Source organism: Coturnix japonica, chromosome 22 (genome assembly GCF_054131305.1).
Source record: "Coturnix japonica strain WE chromosome 22, WE-NBRP24, whole genome shotgun sequence".
NCBI lineage: Eukaryota > Metazoa > Chordata > Aves > Galliformes > Phasianidae > Coturnix > Coturnix japonica.
The window spans coordinates 4786810-4808330 of NC_140684.1; the positions used below are offsets into that span (position 1 = coordinate 4786810).

At 52.2% G+C, this 21521-nt stretch overlaps 3 protein-coding genes across 3 annotated transcripts in view; 1 reads left to right on the forward strand and 2 right to left on the reverse strand.

Annotated features, from left to right (window-relative positions):
- Window positions 1-45: 45 nt before the first annotated feature.
- GLOD4 (glyoxalase domain containing 4) lies at window positions 46-3730 on the reverse strand. The gene is made up of 9 exons (XM_015880767.2): window positions 3620-3730; window positions 3380-3429; window positions 2736-2856; window positions 2181-2325; window positions 1837-1973; window positions 1491-1577; window positions 1138-1251; window positions 971-1057; window positions 46-703 (listed from the first exon to the last, which is right to left on the reverse strand). The coding sequence occupies exons 1-9, from the start codon at window positions 3707-3709 to the stop codon at window positions 638-640; spliced, it is 897 nt and encodes a 298-aa protein (XP_015736253.2). The 5' UTR covers window positions 3710-3730; the 3' UTR covers window positions 46-637.
- An 80-nt stretch (window positions 3731-3810) lies between these two features.
- Window positions 3811-6410, forward strand: MRM3 (mitochondrial rRNA methyltransferase 3). Its single transcript, XM_085522082.1, has 4 exons — window positions 3811-4080; window positions 4353-4597; window positions 5407-5562; window positions 5745-6410. The coding sequence occupies exons 1-4, from the start codon at window positions 3830-3832 to the stop codon at window positions 6311-6313; spliced, it is 1221 nt and encodes a 406-aa protein (XP_085378208.1). The 5' UTR covers window positions 3811-3829; the 3' UTR covers window positions 6314-6410.
- A 1813-nt stretch (window positions 6411-8223) lies between these two features.
- Window positions 8224-21521, reverse strand: part of NXN (nucleoredoxin) — a 47295-nt gene continuing 33997 nt past the window's right edge. Inside the window, exons 6-8 of the mRNA XM_015880764.3 lie at window positions 14544-14723; window positions 11983-12107; window positions 8224-9423 (exon numbers count right to left, since the gene is read on the reverse strand). Of these exons, the coding sequence (XP_015736250.1) occupies window positions 9241-9423; window positions 11983-12107; window positions 14544-14723 (488 nt within the window). The 3' untranslated portion in view covers window positions 8224-9240. The remainder of the gene's footprint in view (window positions 9424-11982; window positions 12108-14543; window positions 14724-21521) is intronic.

Sequence of the window (21521 nt, forward strand, 5' to 3'; positions counted from 1 at the left end):
TGCTTCTATTCACATAAAATTGCATAAAATTCACATAAAATTGCATAAAATTCACATAAAAATTTATTCACATCAAGGCTCATTTCCAACAACGGCATCACCGTCAGCACTGATCCGACCCCGACTTATTGACTGCATCAACGCCAAAGCAACACCGGCACGTTGAGAACTGTTCCCATTTAGACTATTCATTGCAGGCATTGCTAATGCTGCTGCTTTTCATCAAGAGATCAATAACGAGCAGCCTGCCCGACAGCACCGGGCACTGCAGCTGCTGCTACCACACCAACCTCAGCCCTGTGCTGCAGTCAGGACGGCTACAGCTCATTCATGACAGATCTGGATACTCTAATCAACCTGGCAACTTCTCCTTCAAGTGCAACTGCACTAGAGGCATTCACCTGCAGCTCCAGCATTGCAAGCCACGTGCCCAACATCCTCCCTGCTTTACACTCACGTCTGAAGTTGCACCTGATTTTTGATTGAAAATAAAGAGGAGCTTGAAATGAAAGAGATACAAGCTGAAAAGGAACCAACAGAACAGCATGGGACGTGACTGAGCCCTCCCATGGGATGGACAGCACAGCTCAGATGAAAACCAAGGCATGATGACCTGCCAGCCCAGCTCCTCCTCCAGCTATGCAGACACCTTCTTCATATTCCGGGCAGCAAACCACGTGTCGCTCTTGTCAGCTGCCATGGCCTGAACAAAGGAAAACACGAGCATGTTTGGCTGACTCAGCTGCCATTCCAAACACTGAGCTGCCCACTCTCACCACCCTGCCCCACAACAACAGGCTGATTATAAGGCTCTATAATCAAGGGGCAAAGCCAGCCTGATTAGGAAGCTGTTTCTTGTATATTAGTAACAAAAACAGACACTGAAAGCCAATATTCTCTGCTGCAAAGAATATTTGATTCTATGGGTGGCTGTGATCAGGATGAAAACAAAAGGCAGAGCATTACTTACATCATCCAACAGTTTGACACCATTGGGATCCACCTTGGACAGATCTCGAAATGCTTCATCTCCCACAAAACAGATTTCATGGCCATCCTAAACCCAATTCAACAGCAGGTCAGGCAGATAAACGGGACAGAGACATTGATTTTATTACTGTTTCTGATGCTACTCACAGGATCAGCCAAAATGACCACTTGCACTGTAGCTTTGCCAGGTGTGTCCAAGCTAACCAGAGGCATTAAAATCTTCTGGTTCTCCTTTTTCATCAGTGCTTCAATGTTTGGCAACTTAAAGAGAAAACAAATAACATCAGCCTCAGTCAGGTGAAGCCAGGGCATATTCAGGCTGTTCTCATTTATAGTTTCCTGCTATCTGCAACTTCATTGCATTCCCACTGTGAGAAATGTAAACTAAGGATCTGATCAGCGTTACTTTGATCAGCTCTGAGAGATTTGGCTGAGAGCAGACAGGTATCTCCTAGTACTCAGCAGGATGATGAGAGGGGTAAGGAAAGCAGGATTATTACCTCTTCTTTGGCACAGGAAAAGGCAATCCTTCCAAATGCTGTTCCATGATCCACTGCTCCTCCAACAGCCTTCAGCTCCAGCTTACACTGAAGGAAAACAAGAAAGCCTAACTAACTTGCATGGAACGCTGCTCTCAGTGCCATGTTTGCTCCAGCTTTAGTCAAAATCCCCAGAGAAAACCATAGCTTTTGGTTAAAAAAATAATTAAAAAGCAGTTAAATAAAAGCATGCAGGCTCTGAAGTGCACAGTTGTTCCTATCATAAGATTTAGATCCTGTTTTCATGAAATGAGAGCTTTCTATGAGGTGACTCTTAAAGGACTGGAGGGCTTTCTACAGAACTAACCTGGTTATCTGCATAGCCCAGCAAAGCCATCTGTTTTTCTTCATCCTTCTCATATATTTTCATCCCAAGCAAATGAGACCAGTAATGAACAGACTTGTGCAGATCGGAGACACCCAAGGTTACCTTCAGCACAGGATCTGTAGGAGTGCAGTAAACGGAGAACAGTTCCAAGATAAATCATAGTTTTAAACACATAGTTTTATAATCTTGAGAAGAAAAGTAATAAAGGAATAACAACACAGGCCCTGTTTCCTAAAACACCATGGAGACAAATGCACATCCAACCGTAATTCCCAACTTGTAAAGATCTTCTGGACACAAATAAGAGCATGTGTACGTTTCACCTTGTTTTTTCTGTTCCTTGTCTTCCAAGTAGAACTTGTATCCACCAGGGGCTTCAGTTTCAAACACACCAGTTGTGACTTCTTTGAGGGGCCACCCCATCTTCTTAGCATTGCTCACAGCCTGGCTGGACACCAGGGTTATGCCCTGCCAAGGACAGAAAAGACAACGCTAAATTCACTGGTGCAACAACAGCTGAGAAGCCACCTCCCTAGCAAGCAAAAACCAAATGAATAAGTAATAACAAATGTCTGTTTCTGTACAGCACAATCCTTCTTAGCTGACCATTCCAAGTTAAATCTGCCAACAAACACACAGCAACCACAGATAGAGAAATGCTAAAGGAGGCATTTCCATGATCCTACATGAACACAAAGCTCCTCTACCTTTTGCTCTTCCAGCTTAGGGACAGTTAAAATGCAGGAATAAGAAGAGTTCAAGGAATCAAACAGAATTTAAAAAAAAAACAAACTGTTATAAGCTATATAATGAAGAGACTCCTAACGAGAAAATAAAAGCACTTATCGTTATAAGGTTTTGTTGAACTCGATGCATACCAGAAAGTCATTGCCAAGGCGATACTCTCCAATACCATAGTTGTAAGTCAACTCCGCAACAAAGTGGTTGTCTTCTGGCCCATAGCCCACCATTGTTTTGCTCCATTTTCCATCGTAAGGTCTAGAAGATATTTATTCAGAATGAATATGAGAAACAAACACCAAGAGATACAACCATGAATTATAGAATCATAGAATTACACAGGTTGGAAAAGACCTTGAAGATCATAAAGTCCAACTGCAGCCTAACCATAGTACCCTAGAACATCAGTTCAAATGGCACAGCCAACCTGGCAGCTCCCACTTGGAAGGAGCTTAGAGAGACACTAAGGGAGAGTTATTGGGGCTGTTGTGGTTAAAGCTGTAGAATCACAGCATCATTCAGGTGGGAGAAGATAACAGAGATCCCCACATCCAACCCCAACAGTTCTATTCTGGAGGCTCAGTATTAGAACACAATACAGCTACATCAGTGCTGAATGCAAACCCCACGGTGACACCAAGCAAACCCCGCGCTGACACAGGAATGGCCCCGCTGGCTCCACGGGGGGTTGTTTTAATCCTGTGTGGATTCACGCATAAAATAACGGGGCAGAACTAGGAGGTGCCTTATGGGAAGCGAGCAGTTCAGGCGATGCACTCACCCATTGCAGCTGGCCTTACAGCCCTCCTCGAACTCCTCGTGCCTCAGCACCTGAGATTCAAACACACACAGGTGTAACAGACCCGAGTTAAACACGGACATGTTACATCAGGCCGAGCTGGGGGCGATGCTGTCTCACAGAACAAACGCCATCCTGCCCGGTCCCCCCCTCCCACAGCTCACTGTCTGCTCAGGGCTGAGGGTCGCTCTCCCTCTCAGCACTCCCCACCCCGGTGCTCACGCTCATGCCCAGCAGCTCCCGATAGAACCGCGCGGTCTGCGCTCGGTCGCCGACTTTGAACACGAAGTGCAAGGCCCGCCGCGCCGCCATCTTGCCTCCTCCTCCTCTCTCAGCCGCGCAGCCAGATGACGTCACAGCATCCTACTTTCCCGCCGCGCATAGTGATGACGTCGCTAACATCGCGGCGCAGCTCTGACGTCGCGGATCAAGATGGCGGCGCTGAGTCGCGTCGTGCCGCTGTTGCTTCGTGCGCTGGCGGGGCCCGGCGGGGAGACCCCGGGGCGGCGCTGGGTGCGGGCGCTGAGGCGCAGCCCCGTGCGGGTGCTGCCCCCGCGGAAGGAGCGGGTTGAGGCGCAGCAGAAGCCCGTAGAGCACCATCCGCCCCAACCGGCTGTGGAGCGGGGCTCGGCCGGGCCCGGGCTGTGGTACGAGAAGGCGTCGCCCGGTGACAAGAGCCTGGGGTGAGATGTGATGGCGGCAGCGGCCCAACCCTGTGTGCCCCGGTGGCGCAGTGGTTAAGGACGCCACTTTGCAACACTGGAGGCCCGGGTTCGAATCCCCCTGTGGCGCAAGTGGTCGAAGTGCCGCTCTGCTACAAAGGAGGCTCGAATCCCGGGGGTTGGACTCGGTGATCTCTAAGGTCCCTTCCAACCCGCACAAGACTGTGATACTGTGATACTGTGAACCCGCAGCGCTCAGCTCAGCTCACCTTTATGCCTCCATTTCTCCACAGAAAAGTGGTGACCATCGCGAAATCGCGGAGTTTCCGTGACCGCCACGGGAAGGTGCTGCTGGAGGGACACAGGCTGATCCGGGACGCGCTGGAGGCGGGTGCCGTGCCCAGGGCTTTGTTCTTCAGCACCGCCCTGCACCTGAGGGAGCTGCCGCCAGCACCGCTGAAAGGAGCCCGGCTGGTCAGGGTGAGGTTCGAGGACATCAAGTGCTGGTCCGACGTGGTCGCCCCACAGGGGATGATAGGTGAGATGTGATAGAGTGACAGCAGTGCTCATAGGATGCCATTCCATGGCTAATAAGTAGGTGGCAGCTGTCTTTGGCTTCTAGCAGCTCTGTCAATGTGTCAAACACAGCATCAGTCGACAGCTCCCTTTCATCGGGCCTGCTGTGAGAGCTGTGAAAGCAGCTGCTGGAGTCATACAGTGCTAATGCTGGATTGTCACAGCACTGTCCCACACTCTGCTTTAGCTCTGCTGGGAAACAGTTGTCACTGTGGAGTGACAAACTCTTCACAAATGTCCCTTAAGCAGTGTGTCCACAGATGGGCAATAGAGCTGTGCTGAGCCTGGAGCACAAGTCTGAGGGGGAGCGGAAAATAGGATGGTTCAAATCCCTTGGCCTCATGAGTGAGGTGTCACTGCTCTCTGCAGTGACTTGTAAAGAGGTTGTAGTAAGGTGGGGGTTGGCCTGTGCTCCCAGGTAACAGCAATAGAAGGAGGGGATGGCCTCAAGTTGCACCAGGGGATGCTTAGGCAGGATATTAGGAATGTTATTCTCTGAGAGGTCAGGTGCTGGCACAGGCTGATTCAGGAGGTGGGAGAGTCCCCATCCCTGGAGGCATTTGATAACCATGAAGATGAGGCACTGAGGAACATGGTTGAGGAGGCCTAGAGGGAATGAGGTGGGGCTGGACTTGCGGATCTTTGTGGTCTTTTCCTACCTTAATGATTCAGTGATTCCCTAAGGTTTTCTGCAGCACATCTACAGCTATGACAGCCAGCCCTCTCCTCGTGGTACATCACCCAAAGCTCATCAGCACTTTGTCTCCTCAGGGATCTTTTCCAAGCCTGACCATACCAAGATGTCCTACCCCACTGCCCAGCTGCCCATAATCCTCATCTGCGACAACATCCGGGATCCAGGAAACCTGGGGACTATTCTGAGATCTGCAGCAGGAGCAGGCTGTGAAAAAGTGCTGCTCACCAAAGGTAAGGGCCTTTCTCCCAGTGTTAGTTTGACATATCTCTGGGATAAGGCAGAGCTTAAAGATGATGTTCCATAGAATCTGTAAGCTGTGTCCAGCACAGACAGGTTCTGCTGTGTGAAGCAGCTCCTGAGTGCGTCTCTGTTGGAGCTGCTGCACTGTCACTGTTTTCCTCCCCTGTCTCAGGCTGTGTGGATCCATGGGAGCCAAAGGTGCTTCGTGCAGGTATGGGAGCTCACTTCCGTGTGCCCATTGTTGCCAATCTGGACTGGGAATCTGTTCCCAGCAACCTTCCTTCTGGTGTGCGGGTCTGTGTGGCTGACAACAAAGACCAAGGCATCCAGGCTGAGACAGAACCCACGTCCCAACGAGCTGGCAGGTCTGGCTCCCATTCTGGCAACCCAAAGGCTCCTGTAAAAGCTAAACATAAAGCTGCTCCCCCTGAATATGAGGATGAGGAGGGAACGGAGGGCATCTGCCCCTCGGAGCTTGCTGCACAGTGTTACTATGAGAACTGGATACAGTCCCCTGCGGCAGTTGTGGTTGGTGGAGAGACCCACGGCTTAAGCCCAGACGCGCTTCACCTCGCAGCCAGCACAGGTGGGAAGAGACTGGTCATCCCTGTGGTGCGTGGTGTGGACAGTTTGAACTCTGCTGTAGCTGCTGCCATAGTGCTGTTCGAAGGGAAGAGGCAGTTGCAGCAGAGGAGGCACAAGCAAGAAGATGAAAGGCAGAAGTTTCCATTAGTGGGATAAACTGCTGAGACTTGGGTGCTGAAGCATTACCCCTTTCCTTTGGCACTCCACAGGGAAATTAATTAATAAAAGAGCAGCCTGGTCTGTTGTTTGCTAAGAGAGTGTCAAATAGCTGTGCCTGCAGCTAGCCCCTCTTGCTCCGTGCTAGTGCAAGCAGAGCATAAGCTCCCCCACTTACCTGTGTATGTGTGTGCGCTGAGGGTGGGATGAGGGACACAGCTTGCCCTGCACCTCACCAGGAAGGCTGCAGACAGGTGAGCAGAGCTGCATTCACACAAGATCCCATATAGCTGCTGTGGCAGCATTAGTGTTAACCTGGCCAGGATGCTGCTGGCAAAGCATGTCATTCCTCTTGCAGCTCTTAGGCTGTGCAACCAGCAGTACTGCTCCTGAGGACAACAAGGAGCCACTGTACTTGTGGCTCCGGGTCAGGAATGTCTGACGGCTGCAGCTTTGCCTGTGCTTACACAAACCCTGTGCCCTCATCAGGCGCACCACTGCGGTGCAGGGTAACTGAGCACCAGGAACTGCGCTGCTGCCAGGAGGTGGCAGTGCCTGCTCCATACAGAGAGCATGAGATGCTCAGCTCTGGCAGCTGGGCCTCAGCACTGATAAATTATGAATGAGGAACAGGAAGGGGGAGCTGCAGGCGCTGCTGCTCACTGTGAACTGAGGAGAATAAGACCTGGGGCCCTGTCCGTATCTCCTTGAGGACAGCAGTAACTTGCAGTAACACCCTCCCTAGATGCAGGACTGGGGGCTCCTGCCCATGTTGCACCATGCTCTCAGCTTCCAATAGCAGCTGTGTGCTGACAGACAACTCCTGTGACAGCGCTGGCTGCCACCTGCCTTCACTGGCTGTGTGTTGCATGAGCTGCTCGCTCAGCCCACTGCTGGCTCCTGTTTCCTCTGAAAGGTCATTGATAGGTTTCCTTGTGAGACACCCAGAGGCAGCCAGCCTCCTCCATGCCTAAGCTCTGGGAGCTGAGGACTAAGCAGGCTTTAGCTCACAGCTGAAATTGCTCCAGCCAACCAGTTCTATCCCCAGAAACTGGCTCTTGCCTGGTTCCCATTAAACTGACCCCAAACAACCCAATTCTAGGGCAGAAAATTGCTGCTTTGCTCCAGTTCCTACCAAACAACCAGTTTGACTGTGGCAGGCACTGCTGCCTCTCTGGGAGCCCCAAACCACAGTGTCCAGAGGGAAACGAATATGGGTTCTCCCTGTCTACAAACAACAGCCTCTGCTGCATGACCAAACACTACAGACACCGTGGTTCCAATTCCAGCCTCACTGTAATTGTCTTTCAAACCACAAACACATCGAGATTGCCCCCAAAGCAGCAGGAACCTGCAGTGCACAGACAACGCGCGCTAGGTGGCAGTGGGGTCTGGAAGTGATTCCATTGCTCAGCTGCTTCACAGGCAGCAGGAATTGGGACTGCAATCGCACCACACACTCCCTTAACCCTGAGGTGGATGGTCGCTCACCCCAAAGGGCTATTCCTTCAAAAAGCCCCCAGTAAAGGGGGATCTGAGTTAATTCAGCTCATCAGGGCTGCTATGGAAGCTGTGCTACAATGCAGGGCTGACCCCCACCTTCCAGCCTGCTGCTGGGAGGGCAGTGAGCTGTGGCTAACAGACCTCCTCACAGCTCAGCCAACCAGCCCCGAACAAGAGAATCTGAAACGTGCAAAAACAACAAGAGAGATTTATGCAAATCTCTGCCTTTCCACACTTGGTTGCTTTTCCTGCTCCTGTCAGGGTGGGTTGCTGTAACAGTGATAAAGGGAGAGGCTGTAATGCTGCCACAAACCAGCTGAAAGGAAACGCGTTCAGCTCCAGGACACCGCCCTGATGGAAACAGAATGGGGGGGAAGGGGGGGCTGCGGCAACCGGCACCTCCCAACTCAGTTATTAGCTCGGTTTTATTACAAAGTTCCAATCACCATGTACAGTTTTTACAATGTCACTTCCTGGGGGGTTTGGCTGTGCTGCTATAAGGACTGGGGAGGAATCTTTTTATTCTTTTTTTTCTTTTTTCTTTTTTTAATTTTTTTCTTTTTTTTTTTTTTTTTTTTTAAAGAACAGCACCATTACTGTCAGCTTTGGGACACACCTACAAAAACCAACTAACATAGAGGGGCAGACAATTCATACCAGAGAGAAGGAGCAGGAGGGAGAGGGGATGGGGAGAGCACAAGGGAGAGACCACGGGGAGACGAGGGCAGCCTGGTGGTGTTCTGATCCTGGCTCAGTGCAGGAGGGGATATCTGTGTGCCACAGGGGGGGTTGGATGTCCCCCAATGTGAGCAGCCAATGCTGCATAAGGCTGTCGGTGTGTGGGGTGGGAAAACTACCTGGGAAGTTCTCACCCCGAGGAGAAGCCTGGCTGCGTTGTGGTCTTTCAGAGGTTGTCAGCAGTTAAGACTTTGTTTGGCCTCATCAGGGCACTGTTACTCGAGTGGGGGAAGGAAGGTGGGGCGGGGGCAAAGGGGACCATTTCCTTATTGCTTCCTTGAAGTAATTTAGTCAGCAGAGGTTGTAGGAGAGGAAAGAAAGGGGACATGGAAAAGAAAAGAGCCCCGAGAACCCCATCCACCGCCTGATGCATACGTTGGGAAGAACACCATGCAAAAAGATCTGCCTGCTAGCTAGTGCCATGTATAAAATAAGTACGGTAACAGTTCTGGCCTGGTTATTAGAGAATATATCACCATGAAGCACAAGCGAAGTCTCTGAACGCCAACGACTCCCTGCTGAAAGTGCATCTCAAGGAGTTTTGCTTAGGAGAAGGATTCACTGCGTAGAACAAGGCACCACAAGAAGGTTGGATACTGGGTCAGGCGTGAGAACACGCTGGAGAATCCATGAGCGGCGGAAGAGAGACCTAGTTTTAAATAATGTCTGTTGGTGCAGAAGCTGCCTTAGATGGGTTCGGGTTTTAGCTTGTCTGCTAGAAAGTCGCTGACAAAGGCTTCCACGATCTCCGGCGTGATCTCCTCCACATCCATCACGTACTTGGCCCTGGCTGACATGTCCAGGATGGTGAGCAGGGGCGCAGCCTCAGGCAGGTTGGTGTAATCCCGGAGAGAGTCAGTCATGTCATCCTGGAGGCCAAAACAAGAGGGAGAGAGGAGCATCAGCAGAGCTACACAGCCAGGAGCAGCACTGCTTCCATGAAGTGGTGCAGCCCACACACATCACACAGAGCACCTTGCTGGGCTGTGCTGAGCCCCACCACCTACCCATAAAGCAAACCCAGGCTCTGCTCTCACCCAGCACCACTTTTTACCCATCTCCAGCCTCTTCCCTCCTCTGCCTCACACCTCCAGGACCCCTCACCCCACAGGCAGACCCACAGTGTGTGAGTGCAGGCCCAGAACACACAGCAAACTCAAGCAACGTGCTCAGCAGCCAGACAAATCACAGCTCTGGGCAAAGGGGAAAACTCATTTGTCACTGCTGGGGCTGTGGAATTCAAACACTGGTGCTGGGGCAATTCATCTCCTGAGCATGGCAGGGAGACGTGGGGACACACCGGGGCCATGTCCAGATCGCACGGTCATTGAAACCAGGCATTCCTCTGAGCAGTTTTCCAACAGCAGCAATGGAAATAAAGGAATCCAGAGGCGGTTGGGAGCAATGCAGCACAGGGCGGTGGCCGGCAGGGTGGTTCCTATCGCGCCTCCCCTTCCACTGCAGGGTTTTCTGGCGCAGGACCACGTGGCAGGGAAGGGAGAGCAGGGATGGGCCCGTGACCTCGGCCCCCAACACTTCCCACCTCTGGGACCAGCCCAGAGCCGAGGTGTTGGGATGCCTTGTCCTTTATACGATCGCTGCAAAGCAACTGAAACCTTCTAATCCATGCAAAACCGGCCCAAAGGCGCTGGGAGAGGAATGGGAGGCGCCTGCTCCGGCCGCGGCCTGGCTGCATTGTGCACTGGGGCCGGCGGAGACCCGAGGCCAGCAGCCAGGGCTATTGAGGTGACGGATGAATGGGACGTGCCGGATGCTCCCCATTCTTTGGCCCTGCTGCCGCAGGGATGTCGGGAGCTGCATGAATAGCAGCAATGTTTCAGCTGCAGCCAGCGAGCAGGAGGAAAACGCTTCGCAGGCTCTGGGGGAGGGGGGCAGCTCCCAGACCCTCCCCATAGAGCCCTTCCAACAAGGGACTCATTCAAGGGTGAGGGGCTGAGTTGGGCCACTCAGAGACCTGACACGGCCGTGGGAGCACAAGTGCCTGGATGGAAGGGGCCCAAAGGGCTGTGGGTGGTGGTGGGGGCTCAGTGAGGGGGGAGCCCATTGCGGCATTGCAGGACTCTTTGTGCGCTGGGCGGCTCCGGGGGACCCGCTGGTGCGCAATGCGGCTGTGACGTGAGCGTGGAGGCCGAGCAGGCGCACAGCAGCTTGGCGGCTCCCACCTGCCTGGGTCCCACAGGAGGGGAGCCAGGAGCTTTTTTGAGCCTCACGTAAAACCGTTCTGGTTTGCAGCCTGTAGAAGGGTGAAGCACTACACACAGGACAAAAGAGTCCCGTTTGCTTGAAGGCCAACAGCAGAACCCTGGCTCTGAGCACTCTGCACCACATTCCTAGCACCAGTCCAGCCACCAGGACTGTAGCAGCTTGGGATGCACACATTTCCCACAGGGCACGTGAAGCCCAAGAGGAGGGAGAGCTGTGACAAAGCACCTTACAGCACAGCAGCCAAGCCTCAGGCCTTGCAGATCTGCTCCCCAGGCAGCCCCTGCCCATTCCCAAAGGGAGTTTCATCCAACATTATCTGCACGGCACAGAAATCATCCAACCCCACAGGAACTGGGCAGGCAGAACGCAAATCGACTGCAGGCCAGGTTCCCCCTGCAACACAGCCAGGGGCTGTCCCATCAGCTGGGCGAGTGTACCCTGGGGTCCCTCACTTCAAAGCTGTAATGAGGGAACCCCTCTCCAGCGACGTGGGAGGGCTCTGGTCTTGTAGCCTCTCCCCTTCCAGGCAGCCCAGGCTGGCCTGGCCCAGCTCCCAGCAGAGCCCATGCCGCCAGCTCGCACTGGCACCACCACGATGACTTTGGGAGGCTGCCAACCCATTAGGGAAGAGGCTGGAGTGCTGGTCCCTTCCCTCCACTCAGGGTGGCAAGAAAAGCAGCAGCACTGCAGTGAGGTGGGAAGTACAGCCAGGCCAACCTGCCTGCCAACACGGACTGAAAGCAGAGGCTGACTGGGACTGCTGCCCGAGCAGCCAGCACACACAGCCCCAGTGTTTGAAGTGGCCGCACGGGGCTGGCAGCCCCAGCGTGGGAGCTTGCCACCCGCTCCTGTCTCCCAGTACTCATCTCTGCCTGTCCCCACCAGTTCCCTTCCTGGCCTTGAGGCTTTTCCACCTTTGAACAAGCCCAAGACTCAAAGTGCTGAGGGCGACCTACAGCAAAACTTGGGAAAGAACCCCTCAGCTACTAGAATCCAGCCCAGGCTGCACTCAGCTCAGCTGAGCTCCACGTCTCAGTTTACGCACCCAGAGAGCAGAGATGACATTACCCAACCCAGCTCAGACCCTGAGGCCCGTGGCTCAGCAGCACAAGGGATGGAAGCTGCCCTGTCTCCACCAGCCCCAGCAGTGCAGGATGCAGCCCTGTGCTTGCAGGGAGCTCTCACATTCCCCTCCCGCTTACCTCGCCTGCCACAAAGAAGAGCAACGGTGCCTCCTCCTCTTTGGCTTTGTACTTGGCAATGATTTTTTCAGCTATGGGCTGAATCAGTTGTTTCGCTGCCTCCGACTCTCCATCATCCTCTGAATCTGCAGGGCACAGACGTGGGGAGACGAAGCAAAGAGACATACAAAAAGGAGGTTAGGATCAAACAGATGCAAACAGCCCGGGGCACGGGCAGCTCTACCCCACAGCAACAACAACGGAGGAAATAGGAGTCCGAACACACAGCAGCAACTTCAAAGCCACGCGGCTGTGTAGCAATTAGGGAGCAGCTGAATTGCACTTTTCATGTGAGACAGGGAAACATGTAACAGAAGAGCAGCGCCCGCTCCCAAAATATTTCACTGCTCGCTCCCTTGGTGCTGCTGCTGCAGCATAGGGACAAACAGATGCAACAAAGCCGACGTGCAGCTTGAAAAGGTTTGGGCTGTTTTGAAGACCAAACGAATGTGCTGAGGCTGCCTGCCACCCTGCCCGCCACCCAACATCCCTCCGCCTTGGGACGGCAGCTCAGCAGCTTTTCTGCTCCAGTCTCCACGGCGGCAGCTCTGTAAAGGCAGCTTTGATTTGCCAGAGGTAGAGTAGAAAGAGATGGAAACATCAATCAAATGCCAGCCACCACTGAAGTTCAAATACTGAGTTGGAAAGAAGAGAGACAGCGTCCTTGAGCAGCACCCAGATGAAAGGATTTCAATTTGGGGACAACTTTTAGCATGACAAAAAAATAATGAATAGTTTGAAAAGAAAAAAACCCTCAAGAAAACAGATTCCTGGTTGCCTGGCAGTGTGCAGCCCGTGTGGGCCCCTGGAACCACCTGGCGGGCAATGCCCACTCCCAGAGCTCTGCCTGCCCTTACTCAATGCTTCCCTACCTCCTCCCTTTGCTTCTCTAAGCAAAGACAGGAATGCTAAGGACACCGCACGCTGCATTGCTGGATGAGTCCTGTGTGGATGACAGAGATAAATACATAGAGTTGTGGGGCTTATGCAGTGATTGATTTTTCTGCTAACAAACGCTGTTGGCTGCACTCCAGGCCAGCCCTCGACATTCTGGCTAACCCAGCCCTAAACTCTCCAGTGGCAGATGTACATCGCTCAGCATTTATTCACCCCCGATTCTTGCTAAGCCCACTGACACAGCCCCGACCTCACACACTGCGCTCAGCAAACCCCACATCCCTCCCAGTGCCTCGGGCTGCTTCTTTCTGGGGGTGCTGCTGCCTCCAGGTGACCCCAACATCAGCCAAACACAGGAAGCACAAGTGAGCTCCATACTGCCCCAAAAAGCAAGGACAAGGACACTGCTGCTGGGGGTCTCTCAGCAAGACACAGGCTGGCCAGAAGCCTCCATCCCCACGTTCCCAGTGCATGACTTAGTGCAACACCAGCGGCTTTCACCAAGGCTGAGCATCCTCTTGGATCCAAGCGAGAGCCCTGGCCGCTTTTTGCAGAAAGGTGATAGAAAAACTTTGCTCAGAGCAAGACAAAAATAACTCTTTCTCGAGGCCTGCAGTGACAGCCCCCATCAATCACACTCAGCGTGGAGAGCGAGTCCTCCCAGCTTGAAGAGAGTATTTTTGGCTCTGTGCTCACATCCCCTGCTGGGTTCTACTGAATAAATAATCAGGGTCAAAAGGAAATCTGAAAGGGAGGAAGGGAAAGAGCAAGAGACATACCATAAACGCTGCAGAAAAGGGCTTTTTGCTAACAAAGGGTGTGTGAGGAAGCAGGACACAAGCCCTGACTGACACAGCAGCCCCCAGCACACTCCAGTGCCAGGCAAGTAGGCTCAGGGTAACACAGGCTCTTCAGCAAACCTCACTGCACTCTGATCACAGCAACTGCAGCTTCCCATTGGGCTCTCTTGCTCATCAGGATGCTGTGCTTGGAGCACAGACCACAGAAGTCAAAGCACTGGTGAGATTTCACTATCTCTCATTGGAGAGGAAGGACTGGGACAACCCAGCTGTGCTCCAGGCCCATCCCCAGCCACAGCTGGAGTAAATGGGTGGGTAAGCAGCAGCAGAGGGACACCAGCTTGGGAGGGGAAGCCTGTTCTATCCTGCAGCCAGCCCCCCAGTTAGAGGGGACACTCAAGAACCAGTGAACTTTGCTCAGCCAAAGAACTCAAGCCCTGATCTGAAGCTGCCAGCATACAGCTGCAACCCTTCTGCCTCCTAAGCTCCAGAAAAGGCCTTCCTCCTCCCAGCCACCACCAGTGCATTTCTAGCACTCTTCAGAGTTAATCAGCATGCCTCTCCACAGCCACCACTGAAGCTCCTCTCTAGTGCAAACAGCTGCTCCACCACATCCCTCACTGCAGGGCTGGAGTTGCAGAGGTGCAGACATGGACAAGCTGTGTCACAGGCACAGCTCTGGCAAACCCCTGTGAGCTGCAAGCAGCTCACACTCCATTAGGAAGCCAGCAGGACTGTCACTCTCTTGAGTCCCTGAAGGGGAGGCAGCAAGCTGCAGAGCCCTCTCAGCACACAGACCCCTCCCTGCAGGATTTAGCTCCGTACCTACAAAGAGAACAAGGCAGGGGCCCTCGTTGAGCTGCACGGCATTGGAGTCTGTCAGCTCCAGCACAGGTTTGGGGTGCCAGGGGAACTCTCGGCACTCGATGTCATTCAGCACCTCCACCCGCCCCTGCCGGGTGATCACCTCGCCCTGGGAGTCCAGCACGATGAGCGTTGGGATGCCTGTGACAGAGAAAAACAGGGATTAGTGCCAAAGTGCTAATATGGGAGTAAAAGGGTGTGGGGGAAAAGGATCCATCCTAGTGCCTCTGATCTGGCAGGAGGCCAGCGTCAGTGCTGCCATTGCAGCTTATGTGGTGGGAAGTGGGATCCCCAGATCCTGTTTCTGTTCAAGGAGAGCTGTAATTGAGGAGCCAGAGCAGGAAGCTGGGAGACAGGCATTGGCATCGCCTTCCTTCCCTGTCTGACTACAGGGAGAGCTCACTCACTGCTGCCTGACGCCAATGTTCCTGCACACAAACTGTGGCACAGCAGACAGGACCCTGCTCAGAAGCTCATTGCAGCCCACAAAGCATGGACTGAAGTGTCTCCCATATGCATGGCACAGCTCAGCAGCCAGACACCACCACCGCAGCCTGGAGACACATGGTCCAAAGCATCACAAACAAACCTTGTGGCAGAGCAGACTGCAAGCAGCAGCAGCCAGGAAGCAGGGTGTGTTTGTTCCCAGCAGAAACCCACACGTTTTAGCAGCCATGAACTCCTCCATGAACCCCCACACCCCTTCCAATATAGAAGCAATTGTCCCATCATTTTCACAGCACACATCTGGGTCCAGCAGGTTGTGAATGTTACATGGCTGGGACACCTGAGGTCCCCAGCTGATGAAAGGCTGCAGAACAGAAGGCAGCTACACAACAAACACAGCCTTCACTGAATTGAATGGCCAAACAGGGCTACTAGTCCCTGTTGGGAACACCCCAAGGAACCCCAAGGAGCAGGAACAGAGCTGGGCAGCTCTGCCGGCACCATCAGCCCAGCTCAGTGGTTAAGAGAAGAGGAAGCTAAGCTCAGTGCTAATTCATTTGTGCTGCTCCTTCCCTCCTCAAGTCCCCAGGAGACCAAGGGGATGTGACCCTGCTCCAATGACTGTGCAGCTCCTGCCCCAGCACGGCACTGCGGCTGTGGGGAAAGCTCAGCAGGCACAGAGCTGCAGAGCTGCTGGATACTTCCTGCACTTCAAATCAATTCTGTAGGTAATTATTTCACCTTTTATTGCTTTGGAGCCAGCTCCTAAGCTATTAAAAATGCTGTCTTGGTGGGTTTGCATGTTGCACTTCCAGCTGTGTGTGCACCAGCAGCTGCTCAGACCGCAGAACACACCATTATTTGCAGTCCCCTGGAGCTGAGCAACACCAGATGGTCTGGGGACCACGCAGAGCTGTGCCCTTAACCCAAAAAAGTGCCTTCTGTCTAGGGCAGAAAGCTGACATCCAACAAACAGATGTAGGTGCACACCAGAATTACAAGACTCAGGATGAGTGCATGCACACGGATGCACTGAGCCTTCCCTGGCCATGCTGCCAGCCCATAGGATGTTGCCAGCACCTCTGGGCAGGGGCCACATCCTTGCCAGGGGACAACATGGGAGCAGATGGGGAAACTGAGAATCCCTCACACCAGTGCGAGCCTGCAGATCACTGGCACTCATCCAAGCTGATTTCCCCAGCTGGGGCCCAGAGCTTCTCATTGCTGAGCACAATGCAGCTCCTCCAGCCCCATTACAGCCAGGCTGAGTGCCCTCCTTCCTGCAGGATGGGGGTCCTGAGTTGTTTATTTCTGCAGCAGCCCTTGGGAAGAGGGAGGAACACGTGTTCTGCTTCACCCAGGGAAAACAAACAAACAAACCAAAACCAGAGAAATAATCAGTTAAATATGTCCCTCTATATAAAGAGGGATAGGGCAGATGTGGCATAGCCCCTCTCTCCTGAGAATAATAAGGCTATGGGTTTTGTGGAGTCCCCATTTAGGCCAGAGCACCATTCTGCCCAGAGCTATAGGGCTGGAAAGCCCCAGGATAAAATAAAAGCCTTTCGAGTACTACACTAAAACAAGACCCTGAAAACCCAGCCAGGATGGATGTGAGAAGAGGAAGGGATCCCAGCAATAGCTAAGAGATTTTTCTTCTTGGTTACAAAGAGCACGGCTTTAATGAGGCATTCATTCATTCCACCTGGCTGCAGTCTTAAGACTGGTCTCCCATGAAGCCTTAAGCACGAGCTACAAAAACACAGCAGATGAGACACAGGCTCAGAAGAACTGCAGCTTTCCACATCAGGACCAGCTGCAGCTCTGCACTAACAACACGCAAGTCAAACTGTTGGGAATAGAAGCAAGGCTTCACCAGAAGGCAAAGGGCTGGCTGGCTCTGCAGGCTGCGGGACCTCGGCCCTGGGACAAAGCAAGGAGTGGTTGCACGCAGCTGAGATTTAGCACAAGTCAATTCCTGACATCTGTCTGGGTGGGCACTGTGCAGGGGACACCAGCTGGTGACTGTCCCAGCCAGTAGCACACAGAGGAGGCTTCCAGGCTCCAGAACTGACATTTGTGGCAGCTCCTGCAGTGTGGCCCTGGGGGTGAATGGTGTTGAGTATCAGTGAGATGCTGCTTTTGGGACACACCTGCAGGGAAGGCTGGTTCTGCATTGATGGCTGATGGCTGCCCCTGACCTGTGGGGGGATGGAGTGGCAGGAGCTGGCAGTCAAAGCCAACAGGAATGGCTCACGCTGGTGACTTCATCTGGGAAAAACACTGTTATTCTGTCATCAAGGACACAAAAAAACATCCCGAAAGGAAGGAAGAGGAAGACAATTTGATACCGGGCCCCAAGAGACAGCGGCCAGGCAGCCAGTGTCAGCACCAGGCTCTGCTGTCAGATCCTCATCACTCGGTGCTTGACCCAATTGCTATCAGTCATTTCCTCATCCACCCAGCAACAGCCTCTGAATAACAGCAGCAAACTGAGACAACAGACCTTCCTACCCTCACCTCTCAGCCCAAAGGTTCATCTTAAGCCACATTTGTTAGAAATACTCCATCAACTCTCTTTCTGTGCAGAAGAAATCAGCATGCTGCTGCTGCCTCCTGGCACTGCCCCCCTGTACAACAGTGGGTTACTCACAAACCCTCTGAATCCTAGGCATTTCTCTAGGAAATACACGGCTGTCTGTCTGTCCCAGCCTGCCTGCAGGTCCAGGCAGCAGCTGCATTCCCCTCATTCCAGCCCAGACAGCGCTGCTCACATTCCTCCCATGCACGGGGCTGCACTCATTGGGTCAGCTGCAGGAGCTGCACAGTAACACAGCATGATGGCTGGGCTTGCAAATCCTAAGGGAATGCCAAGAAAGTGATTTTCTATCACAGAAAGGCTTATTCATTACCTTCTGGTATTCAAAATAGCTCCAGGGCAGGGAGAGGTTAAACAGACTGGAAGGAATTAGGAAAACTCTTTCTGGCCCTATCCTGCAAGGCACAAAGCATCACAAAATACTACTGAAGCCAAGAGAAGCACATGATGATCAGCACCCCACATAATTCAGGTCTTTATTCATTTACGATTCCCATCCCCACCCAGGATGCCATTTGGTCCCCTCCAGACAGGCATTATCTGAGATGCAGCCAGCCCAGCCCACAGCACTGGGTCTGTGGGATCAGCTCTCAGCAAGGCTACAGCCCTTCCTGCACCTCCTTTGGCCAGCCAGCCCTGAGATCCAGCAGACTGAAGCAGGCTGCAAAGGAGCCTGTCTGACCTGGGAATATTCAGGGCCTGCTTTAGACACAGGTCATTCTGTCAGTGCTATCTCACAGACACCAGTGATTTAATCTCCTATTCGGAGCAGTTAGATTTGCATATGCAGACACACACCAAAGCACCCAGCTGCTAAAACTTCCCAGACTCAGAAAATAAGACTCTAAGATAAATCACCCTGTGTTTAACGTGTTTGGAAATGCCAATAACACATCTGAAAACTCGAGGCTGATTTCATGATTTTCAGCCTGTTAAGAGGCAGGTGACGTGCAGGATCCATAAATTTCACCTTTCATCTGGCATCAGAGGCTCCTCATCGACCACAAAGCTCTGCTTTCCTTTCTGGATCCATGTGGTGAAGGCTGAGGTTGCTGCAGTGCATCTGCCCCTGTTGCCACAGCCACCCCAGAGCACACTGACTCTTGGTCTCCTAAGCTCCATCCCCTGCATCTCCGGCTGAGCATCCTTAACCATCAAGCCTTAAACCAAACCCACACCTGCTAAGCCGGGTGCTTCCCCCCCTCCCTACTCACCTACAGCCACTACGTGTTATTTTAGTGCCTTTTGGGGGCTCTGGTAATTGCCGTGAGTCATAACACCAGAATTTAGTTATCAAGAAGAATCATAGATCAGACGTTCTGCAATGAATATTGTATAAGCTTTAGATGAGAATTAGCATAGACGGGCTCAGTTTGACTCTACGCATTAGAAAATGGATTCAGTTCCCACGAGATGAGCATTTTGCGAAAACACGGGGGCCAAATGATTTGTTACTGAACCTGGCAACGCATTTATTTATATATTAAAACCCATATCCGACATGGAAATCTCATCTGCATTAAGTCTGTTGGCTGAGCAATCAAAATCACCGTGAATAAAACGTTCAGAGAATACAACACTGGGTTTTATAGCTGGGTTGGGGTTTTTTTTGACCTCTTTAGCAGAAAGCTTCACAAACCCAGCACAGGAAACCTCTCCTGGCCATGACTTCCCTGCTGGGCTGTGGAGTGACCAGCGGGCGTCTGGAACAGAGCCCAGGGCTGAAACAACAGGTCTGTGAAGTTCCCCCAGGTAACTGCAAATCTCACAGTGCTGTAATGCATCCCACAGGGAACTCATAGGATCACAACATCTCTCCTAGGAGATGCAATAAAGGGCAATTCCCATCTGTGTATAGCATTCATTACCACCCCCTGCCCAACGAGGAGAGTTAGGAGACTTCATCTATGACAGCCACATGGAAGCACACAATGGTGGATTCTTATAAGAAGCTGTGATATGAGAAACAACTCTCTTTCAAGACAGTGCTGCACCCAGAAGCAATTTAATATAGGTGGGTATGGTACAGCCCACTGACTGCACGTGGGTTATGAATAGAGGCATTCAAGTCAACCCAAATAAAGGCCAATAACTCAACTTACATTTTACACTGAGTTTTTTGAGTGCTGTAGGGGCCAACACAGGACTAAAACAACATGAGGTCTGACTGTCTTGCTGCTTTCCAGCAGCATAGCACTGTTCAGGAAGACAAGTTCTTTTGTTGTTCCAGCTCCAGGAAAGGCTCTGCTGGCCTTAGAAAAATCAGAGGAAAAGCCACCCTGCAGACACAACCTGAGGCACGTGCTCCTACATTGGGGCTGCCTGGTGCCAGAGGCCAGCAGGGCTGCACAGGGCTGCATGGATGCTGCTCCCTGTGCAGAGCTGTGAGGATTGAGAACAAAGGCAGCTGCAGGAGCAGCACAGTGTTGTCCAAGTTTAGCAGGAAATGTGGAAAGCCAAGCAGACACTCATAGAGCACAACTGCTAGAATGCTCTGTGAGAATGAGGAGTTATTGCCTGTGCAGGAATAAGCAACAACCACCCAGCAGCCACTGTGAGCAGAGAAAAGGTTTAACCCAAAACAGTATAAACCAGTCCTCTACATTTCAGTGTGACTGCCCATCACACTTCATCCTTGCAGGGAGGTTCCTACTACATGCAAAAGCTGTGATGAAGTAGGGTTTGCAGTCAAACACGCCCAAATCCCAATGTCAGTGTCCCCAGTAAAGCATCCCTATCATGTGGAAATACGAGGGGTAAAATGGGAGCTATGTCAGCGAGGAAAGGGTCAGGGCACATGGGAACAGCAAATATTTACATTTTCAGGTCAGCACACAACCAAGAGAGACATTTAAGGAGACAGCGGCTGAAATTAAAGGGAAAGCTGTTGTTACTGTTTCCTTGGCTACAGCATGCTCAGTGCTGAGTATCCATGTCTGGACACCTTATTTACAGAAAGTCCCAGTGAAACTGGCAGCAGTCCTGCAGGGCTCTGCCGAAACCAGCACTGGAGAAGGTTGTGAGCAGGCCAGGGAAAAGACAGATGAATTTGGAAAGCTTTTGCCTCATGGGAAGGTCATTAAGAAGCAAAATGATGGCTATTTAAAGCAGGCTAACAGTTATTCTTGATGTGAGGTTAGAGGACAGAGCACAGCGATGGCACCTGAGCTCACCCCACAAGGGGTGTTCAGGGAGGATTCTGAAGAGAGATTATTCCTCCTGCTCACTGGGTTTCTGCCAAATGCTCATATCAGCAAAACTATCCCACTAAAGTCAACGCAGACAAATAAGCTGAAATGAACACACTCAAAGGTTTGGCCACTACGGGACCTCTCTGTTGATGACGCTTTGCAAAAGCAATGCAGGCAAATACAGGAGAGCAAAACGTGACCACCAGGATGGTCCACAGACCCCCACTGATGTCCCCAGGCCCCTGAGCACCTTTGGTAATACTCCTGCTTCTCTGCCTGCCTCAGCCTGCACCCACCTGGTTGATGTTGCACTGAAACAATGAGAAACACACAGTTTGCAGCGAGACTGGCAGCTCTTTATCTCTGCATTCCTTAAGCACAAGCAGAAATTCTATGTATACATGGAAGCTTCCTTGCAAGCTATTTACCTTGCACATCTCTGCAGTGCACCACATCTCTTGTACAAACAACATACTGGTTCCCAGGAGGGCTGCTGGGAACTTCTATCATCTCTGGGACACTCTCAAAACACGCAGACAGAGTGAGCCTCTCCCCTGCCCTCTGAGCAGCTGAGGCTGCTGGATTCTGGCACAGATGCATACAGTAAAGGCAAAGCCATGGTTTACATCAAACATGCACTCTTCTGTAATTCATGTTGCTAACATAAACCAGATGCCATCTTCCTCAGCCTCTGCAGAGAAT